At 33.7% G+C, this 10086-nt stretch overlaps 1 protein-coding gene across 2 annotated transcripts in view; it reads left to right on the top strand.

The window, feature by feature from the left end:
- The window catches only part of LOC107065463 (uncharacterized), a 51170-nt gene extending 41100 nt beyond the window's left edge, over positions 1–10070 (top strand). The window contains exons 1-3 of one of the 2 annotated variants that reach the window (XM_089178183.1): positions 2031–2422; positions 3484–3521; positions 7094–10070. In XM_089178183.1, coding sequence (XP_089034309.1) covers positions 7154–8032 — 879 coding nt within the window. In that variant the 5' untranslated portion in view covers positions 2031–2422; positions 3484–3521; positions 7094–7153 and the 3' untranslated portion in view covers positions 8033–10070. Of the gene's footprint in view, positions 1–2030; positions 2423–3483; positions 3522–7093 lie in introns of those variants that run through there. The other variant, XM_015319185.2, reaches the window with a different exon arrangement.
- Positions 10071–10086: the final 16 nt, after the last annotated feature.

Genomic DNA, 10086 nt, shown 5'->3' on the forward strand with positions numbered 1-10086 from the left:
GAATATTTATCCAATTTTTTTCATTTTTAAATGACACTAAATCAATCGCGTGTTTTTTTCTTTTTTTTGTTTGTTTTCATTCACGAAGTAAACTTAAGTTCCAAGCAATTAACGGCTTTTCAGGTGACGATGAAAATGTTCGTCACGCGTTTCGCTCATCGTCGTGGGTTGTAAGTCACGCTTCTAATTAATAACTTACGTCATAAAGTATTCGATGCTCTACGCTCGTAGCTCGGAGCGTTGAAAAAGGAACAACTCATAGATTTATTTATCCATAGCGATCTTAATAATCTTCTCGAGGTATTTCAAAGAATTATTATGTCAATATCAAAGTAAGATTGACAATACCTTAATGATGGAACAATTAAATGTGAAGAACTTTATTAGACGATTATATCAAAGAAGAAGAAGAAGAATAGGAGTTACGTAAATGCGTTCCAATGTATTATACTTAAAACTAAATGTCAGTGTACATTGAACACAGGAAATCATGATCTTCGATTATCACTATCGATATTATACGTCATTTCCGGTTTCTTTCGAAACTACGGAAGTTATTCTTCTCTTGGTATCATTTTCGATTATTATTGTATAAAACAAAAGGAAAAAAAGAAAAAAATAATAGAAAAGACATTCACATACAAGCATCAATGTGCAAAGGCGTAGATAAAAACGTCATTGGGAAACGGGGTCACGTCCTCGTTGTATTAACATTTAATAACGAATACTTCGAACATATAATAGTAGGTATGGTGGAAATGTCGACGTACGGCACGGCAAAGGCATCCGCGTGCGTTTCTTCTGTTACGCGAGAGATAATATTGCACATTGTTCGTTCAGCGACTTGCTATTAACGTACGATTGTTCCCCTAATTGCACCCTTACTCGTACCATTTGATTGTTTGAAAATAAAAAATGTTAGTAGGTAAGGGGATACACGATAGAGATGTCTTAGAACGTCAGCATCTTTATTAATCGTTCAGTAATACACATTATATTATGGTATAATTCGATCTCCTTGAAATTTAGATCGCAAAGTCAGTAGGATTTAATGCGTACACGTTGAGATTATCAAAGTGTAGATCTTGGAAAAGATTTTGCAAGATATTCGTCGTTCACCTTACATTTGAATGTTCAAGCATGTAAATTTTCTTAGCGAATATAGGCAAAGTAGTAAGTAAGAGTTTCTCAAATTCAAATCGCAACGTCAGCGATCTTAATTCTTCTGAAAGATCGTGCCAGAAGCCAAGATCCAGAAGCGTTCCAGTCGGACGAAGTTTGAACAGGTCTTTTTAAAATCGGCTTGCAACATACGCAGAAGTAACGCACGATTGTATGTACAGTACTCTCGTTCGTTGCTTTTCACCGTGTCGCACGTAATTGGGAAATAGAATGCATTTGATGCGGTCAAGAGAACGGATTTAAAATATACACATACACGCAAGTGCACACATATTTATATATATATATATAGATACACATATTAGAATCGTAAGAGAACGAGTTAAATTCCCGTCGCGGGAAATCCGAATCTCACTTGCAACATTTACAAGTAGTAATTAACTCGATCTCGTTAATGGCACATTTTCTCATTAATCATAGGACGAAGAGGAGGTCTTGCTCCACACGGAACCATCCATGTCCAGCATTGCGATCGAAATACCGTTCTAATTGAATCTCGGCCATAATAAGAGAGTCAACGAATACTTCTTTTTTCGCGAGAGAACGTTTTACGAACGATTTTTAATCGATCTTGTTCAAATGTTATTTTATCTTAAACAAATTTTATTGTCTATTAAATCTCGATCCATTATATTTTTCTATTTTTATTTTTTTTTCATTTTATTATCGTTTCTTTATTTAATAACAAAAATTTGTATTATCATCCTTAATTATCATCTAAATACCAACACGCTTAGTTGGAAAAAATGTTTGCAATGAAACACACGTAACAACAAAAAAAGATTTATATTCTTATAAGACAGGATCGATCATAAATCGAGGAGTTATTTGCGACTTTTTTGTTTCTTACATTAGCGACACTTTCTTCGCTTACGTAAAAAAAAAATCTATTACACGAATAAATATTAATTACGTACGAACTATGCACGATATTTCCATTCACATATGGACGATGCTCGCGTCTTTGAGATGATAAAAAGTACACGTAAGAATGTCGGAAGTGTTTGCTAACCTCGCTGAGCTCTCGAAGACTTCAACGAGGGTCGTTTGAAAAAAAAAAAAAAAAAGACAGGAAAAGAAAAAGGGAAAAAGAAAGACGAGACGAGACGATAAGAGACGAGAAGAGAGGGTGTTCAACATCGACAATGCGTTTGATACGTGCCAAATAGGTAGAGATTCTTGGAAATACAGGAAAATACTAGAATCTCCTTTTACGGTGATACTACATGCGACATCCTCGGTAGGTTTTATACCTAGGAACACTATAGAAAAACTATTTCTCTTCGACGTATCGCTCAGAGCCATCTCTTATCCTATTACAAAGCTATCGTACTTAACGTTTTTCCAAAGTTACGAGCAATTTTTCTTTTCCAGTTGTTTCTGTAGCTAAGTAGCAACAGGTGTTTGTAATTTACGCATAGAGGACCTTTTAATCTTTTCCACATACATACATACACGCATACACACACACATGCCATTCACTTTTCGTCATCGACGTAATATTCAATAATTGACTTTCTCTAAAAATGAAAAGAAAATGCCCGATTTAAAGAGGCTCGTATTAATTAAGGACATTCGACCTTCGCGAAAGTTAATTGAAATCGATTCACGTGCTTCTAAAGCAGTTTGACTTTCTCGTCATGGTAATTTCTTGTTTTGTACAATGTTGCGTTTGCGATAGAAAGTAGTTCTCATTCTCTTTTCAATCGTGATTGGCCTAATTTCGAGACAAGTCAACTACATTTTCAAAGGTTTTGCGTTTCTATTCGTTTTATACGAAACAAACAAACAAAACATTGTTATTGTTCTCTTTTTTCATTCATTTATTTTTTGGAGATATAATTTAGTTGTTTCTTTATATTCACAAAGAATGATATTTAATCGAAATATATATATAAATCTTTTTAATAATTATTCAACGAACTTGAAATATTTAATTTAATGTTAAAAGAGACGTTAAGGAACGCGGAGATGATAAATAAGACCGGTTAAGTAATTTGCATACAAGGATAGTCGTTAATTCATCAAGTCCAAGACACTTGGAATCTTTCGAATACTAATCTCTACCTCTCGTATTTTTTTTTTTTTTTTTTTTCATTTTTTCTTATTTATCTCTCGAAAGACAAAAATATCTGCATTTAGCACGAAAAACCTTCGAATATTTTACAAAACTGAATAATCTGACCTTCAATCGTAAATTTCTGTTCTCATCAATCGTAAATGTCGATCTATTTTAATACGAGAAATCTCGTTGCGTTTTCTAACGATACAAAATTGAAAACTATTTGTTCTCTTTTTCAGATGGTGCACCAGTTCCCGAGGACGCTGTAATACACGAGGTGAGAAAAATGGTGAAAGCTAGTTCAAATTCAAGGACATCGAGACACGACGAAAAATATTTGAAAATCTTAAAAGAGAATTAACGAACGAGGATAAAAGCAAAACTAGCTGACCGATTAGTATTTAGTCGAACTATAATTTGACCACAATTATCGACCAGTAACAGTGTTTATATTTCTTAATACCTAGAAAACGAGAACGTAAATTTGATCTAAATTTTTTTCCTACTTGCTTTTTTTTTTCTACTTTAAAAACAGACACATTATCGCGATATGCGAAGTTTACGTCAGAAATAATTTCTAGTGACGTTAATCTCGTCAAAAGACCGCATTCATGGTCTTTAATAAGCGTTCAGAACGAGTAAGAAAGAAAGAAAGAAAGAAAGAGACTAAGAGAGAGAGAGAGAGAGAGTTTGTTAGATTTTATCAGTAATAACAACTACCAAGACTAGTAAACAGAATCTCCCCTCGAAAGTACGTCTCATTTTGTCTCTAACCTTTAATTAATCTCACATAATAATGAATTTAACAAGGCGCGACAATAATTTTCGTTATTTATTTTTATAAAGTATAATATACATAAAGAGTCTCGTATATTTATCAAACGTGCATGCAACTCGCGTTTGTACGGGATCAACGATCCGTATCTTTTGATTAACGACACGAGACGACTTTCAAAAAAAAAAAAAAATAAAAAACAGACTAAAGAATTTTTACTCCTACATTTATTTTTAAATGCACTCCTTAAGAACATTATTTAAAACGAAACGTTACAACGTTGAACGGACGTGGTTTAGAATGGTGAATCAAAGACAGATTAGTTATATATATATATATCTCAAAAGAGAATCTTCTCTATTCGTGATAGAAAGGACTAATAACGTATAGAAAAGTTTATTTCTATCTTTGTCGGTTCTTACAAACGATCATTTATTCGACGAGTTGATTGCCCTTAATTCACATATAATTCATACCGAGTCAGTTCACTGTTGGTGGTAGAGCGAAATGACCATGAGTAGTAGTAGGTATATACCATAATATTATAATACATGGACGATGGAGATGATGATGCTAATAGGGCAGCGCGCGTGCGCATCTCTCACAAACGTAGATGAGGCTAATAATATTATCTACGCTAGTAACGCGCGTTTTGCGAGATCACCGTGCAAGACTAATTTACGTCTCCGTAATCGCGTAATAATAACGTTTCCTTCTCTCCCTTTCCCTTTCGCGATTCGTCTTCCGTTCTCAAGCTCCTCGACTGCGGGGATCGTCTCTGTTCTCTCGACCATTTGTAATATTTCAATGTGTATATATATATGTATATACGCTTTGTTTTCTCACTCTCATTCTCCTTCTCTTTATTCTTCCCCTTTTACCTTTCTATCTTTCTTTATTTCTCTTATTTACCTTAGATTCTCTTCATAGTTTCAAGTGGACTTTTGCAAGAAGTTCTTACCTATACCTTTCGAATATAATTGCCTATTATTTTGCATTAAAACTCTCGTTAAATGAGTAATCGTCTATCTGTCTTTATTTTTATATATTTTATTTTCTTTTTTTAATTATTTCTTTCTTTCTTTTTCTCTTTATATATATATATTAATTTTTCTTTTTGACGTATGTCTTTGTGAAAATCGTTACCAGTTATTATTATTATTATTATTATTATTATTATTCGATGTCCTCTCTCGTAAAAGTCCTAAGAAATAATTATTAAAGAATAAGATAAGTAGAAGTAAAAGTATGGTTACACTAATCGCACATAATACTATCGTTTAATTTGCTTCGACCATGACGACGATAGCTTTATGTATTTTTTCTTTTTTCTTTTTTTTTTTTTTAAAGATCTCAATTATTTTAATCATTATAAAACCAGGAGAAGTTAAGAACGAATGATTTACGATTAGCAGTAAAGAGAACAACGCATTTCGGAATAATTTAACGAGTTACTCGTGGTTTTTACGTTTGAAAGGACTTTCCTCTGTTGAGACTATAAGGATAACGAAAATGGTAGATTATGAGAGGATTGCAAGTTAGAAAATTATAACGAGCCGATTCACTTGGAGATCGTAAAATCCTTGTCCTTTATTACGTATAACACAAGCAAAGTATTGGCAATACACATTTCTTCCGTTCGTCTTTCGTACTTGCATAATAATTAATATTATGAGAGAGTGAGAGAGAGAGAGAGAAAGTATTCTTTTAGAAGAAACAGATTTTTATCTACGCATTTTAATATTCATTCGTTATAAAGAATAACAAACAAGAGAATATTTAAAAAAAATTTGTAATTCGCTTTAAACCTTATGGTAATTAATTGTGAAAAGATTTTTAATTATTGATTTTTTTATTGCAATTTTAATTGAACTTTTATCAAACATATATAATATGAATAATTATGATAATAATTTAGAGAGAGGTAAATAATAATATCGATAGATTGTAACATAATTGACCCGTGATAGTTAGGTATGTAGATATATCAGTAACACAATGCTAGGCGTGTCGTCGGTGTGTCGCAAGTCGACTCGCGTGAACGCACGCACGCACGCGCGCGCACGTGCGAGAGTTTGAGACTGTAATAGAACGCTTGATTGTGGGTTGCTTAGTTAGACATAGGCACCTACACACACCAACGCATGCATGACTCGCGCCGACAAGATAACTAGTTTCGAAGGCGGTCGCTGCCACGAAGATGCCTTAAATGTCAAGGCAAAGACATCGTTGGGCAGTTATCGACGATCGGATGCTGAACTTTGCATCGTCTCGCGTTGTGCTTTTCACCTATCCTTCAATTCTGAAAATATTCGCATTCTACGCACTTGACAGATTGTTCTTTTCAAATTGGAATTTTTTTCTTTTTTCTTTTTCTTAAACTTTTTTTTCTTATCAAACGTATATCAAATAATCCCGGATGCTGAACTTTGCATCGTCTCGCGTTGTGCTTTTCACTTATCCTTTAATTTTGAAAATATTCGCACTTTACGTATTTAACAGATTGCTAATATTTTCTATAAGACTTATATCAATCACAGATGCCTTTTCATTTGAACCTGTTTGTTTCAAATATTTGATATTTAAATGGTTGTTCGAAATAAGGGCCTCTGTTACCTATTACAAACTTGTAAGATAGACAACGATAAAATTGAACATAGGCTTTTCTTCCACAAGACACTCATTTATCGAATATCGTAGGATTCGTGAAAAATTTGGTCGTCCATTAAATTGGACCAGAGCTTAACGTTCCACTGTTAACTTAATATTAAACAATTAAATCATTCGATACCTTCGGTTTATTCTTATCGATTAAAACTAACTACTATAGAGAATTTTATCTAGATAAAATCTAATCGGTTGGTTCTTGTTATTAAAATAAAGTTATTCTTAGTAAAGTATATACTTATATGTTTTATCTTCTAGCAAGTAGTAGTACAGGTATTTGTATTATAAATGAAGCTTTCTAACTCGTTGAACTTTCTCTGACTTCTAAGGAACTCTTATCGTTAGAAAGGCCAACTGGAAATAAAATCAAGGTAATGAGGAAATAATTCTTTATCTTCCTGTTGCAGGATTCAATAGCATCAGCATCGGAAACCGATGAGGATTATGCGGACGGCGATGATTCCGACATGTATATGGAGACTGATGGTGAAGAGACGATGACGGATCACGAAGAAAATCGAACGGAAAGGATTGAATTAGATACGACGACCATGAAAACCGATGACAAGCAGAATGATACAAGTACAGATGAAACGGATACGAAAGATCAGGAAACGAAGAATACTGAATTATCTCCTCAAGCTCAACAACCATCCTTGGATGCTGATAAAAGCTTGGAAACCGAGAGTCAAAACTTCTTTCCATCTTTCGCTGAATTATTCAATAATCACAGGTTACCATTGAACGATCAACAACAAAGATACAGACCCAACAGGTTCTTGGGTTACTTTCAACGCGATCGTGGTGTCTATCAAACAGCTTCGGCATCTTCCAAAGAGGTGCAACATCCCCTTTTGGGTTCAGGAAACTTCGGAGTTATTCGCGGTGGAACTTACTATCCCGAAGATAAGGAGAACGAAGAGTATGCTGTTGAAGATACACTCTATAATCCTTATTATCACGGTGCGACTGGTCGTGCTCGTGCCAATTACTATAGGAACCCTAAACCTCAACCAGTTAGAGGAGGCGATTTCTTCGCTAACTTCCGTGATTTCGCCGACATCACTGCACCACCTAAGTCGAGTTTCTCTCATCTTTCCGTTGTATACGCGAACAAGAATGGTAGCTCTACAGGACGTATCACGGAACCGAGAAACATCATTGAAACTCTGAGAATGTTGGAGGAAGAGGAACAGCGGTCAAATGTTATGGAAACGGCAACTACGGAAATCCCTAGGAAGAAGCTTAGTAAAGGGAAGAGGAAATTAATCAAGATGAAACAATACGACGAGGATAAGGCGAGAAGATCTCGCGTAACGATAGAACCACTTTTAGCATTGAGTTGAAAACTGAGTTCGTACTTATTAGTGTTTACGGTTTAGAGGGGACGAGAAACTTTTGGGATAACGTCCTACACGCGCGTAAATAATATTTGGCGCTCGAGAAAGATCGATAAACAAGATTCTCAACCAATTACTCTTTCGATTGTAGGAGGTCTAAAAAAATGCGTATTAGTTTATGTCTCAGTCGTATAGAGATCGAGATATCAATTATCTATTTCTTCCTATTACGTTTGTTCAACAAAATTGATCATTTCTCGAACGATCCAACAAATGCGTCAGAAGTATAAGATATAAATATCGTTATCGATGATACGATATATACGTAATATAATAATAATAATAATAATAAAATAATAATAATAATCCTACTAATAGTTAAAGTATTAAATATTCATTAAGTAGATTAAATAATTAAATAGGAATGATCGTAAGTTGTAAACGTATACGTGTGATATTATTGGAGATGTCATCCAATGATGAAAGCTAACGATTATTATTATTATTATTATTATCATCATCTACCACCGATTCATGGGCACGCGCCAAATTGATCGTGCGAGAGTAGCGCATGCACTTTCGTTACGCTCGAGTAGGCCTGAATACCGGAACGAGTAAACGAGTAAACGGAGAACGACGACACGAGCTCTTTCGCTTGCTCGTTCGTTCATTCGTTCGTTCATTCGTTCGTTCGTTCGTTCATTCGCGCGATAAAACGTGGGCTTCGAGATTATACACAAGTCCAGGACAAACTGACAGACGAATGAACTGACAGACAGACAGACAGACGCACGCGACTACTACTCGTCGTTCTGCTCGTGACTGCTCTCCTACCGCACAAAAACCATCAACGATTTATTTGCATGTTACCTCAATTCACTTTACCACCTGGTAAATTCAACTAAATGCATTCTACATCATAGTATTCGATATCGCATACACAGGTCAATCTTACTGCGAGTTCGATCATTGTGCTATTTCCCTCCCCCTCCATCAGAAGTGTAATACAGGTGGAGAATACGCAAATGAAATAATTTAATAAGATGATAAGATTAATCGTAAAAATTTAAACGGGATTGGTTGAAATGCTAAGAAAAACAATAAGAAAGAAGAAAGAAAAATAGAAGGATACAACGATCGACAAGAGTGAAATACTTTTTTTATTATTATAAACAAAATTTGGTTCGTTTATTTACTATCGCTTTTGTTATCCACGATTTTAATGTCTTCCCATGCGTGCTATTCGCTAACGTTTTATCCTTTTATCTTTTAAGTATCGTAATTAAATATAAGTTAAACGTAAGTTTGCCTCGTTTCATTTAAGATTTAGAATAATATGTTTAGTCTCATGATAATTATTATATTTTAATTTTAATTTAGGATAATTTTATTGTAATAAGTAATTATAGTACTATTGTTAGACGTATTTTACGTTAGAGTATTGATAGTTCGCTAGATCGTACGTATTTGTTAGATTTATCGACGTTTAAGTTAAGAAAAAAGTTAAAAAAAAAAAAAAAAGAAAAAGAAAAAAGGTAATAAGAAAAGAACAAGAGAAAACGATTTAACCACTAAAGACTGCCCTATTCTCTTACGATCGTCCTTGATCTACGAAAGTAATTTGAATTATTATTTTTTAGTATTATTATTAATATTATTATTATTATATTATTATTATTATTATTATTATTATTATTATTATTATTATTATTATTATTAATATATTTCTCGCTAATGCGACTTTTTTTTTTATTCTCCCGCATCTTTCTAGAAATTTGTTTCTTTCTTTCTTTCTTTCCTTTATTATTATTATTATCTCAAGTATGATCGATCGCATGACACATCAGGAAATCATGAAAGCGACGATTTCCTCTTCATCATCGAGGACGAAATTCACGACGAAATTGATTCGTTCGATCAATTCGTCGTAGATCTCGAACGCATTGTTATTACATTTTGTTGTTGACTATTGTAATTAGTTGTATCGTTAGGTTTATTAATCTATAAGAAAAAAAGAAACATATAAATTGTATGTATATGTATATTCGTCAGACTTGGTG

Source organism: Polistes dominula, unplaced genomic scaffold, assembly GCF_049000335.1.
Source record: "Polistes dominula isolate Pdom_NZ unplaced genomic scaffold, Pdom_raw_medaka contig_373, whole genome shotgun sequence".
NCBI lineage: Eukaryota > Metazoa > Arthropoda > Insecta > Hymenoptera > Vespidae > Polistes > Polistes dominula.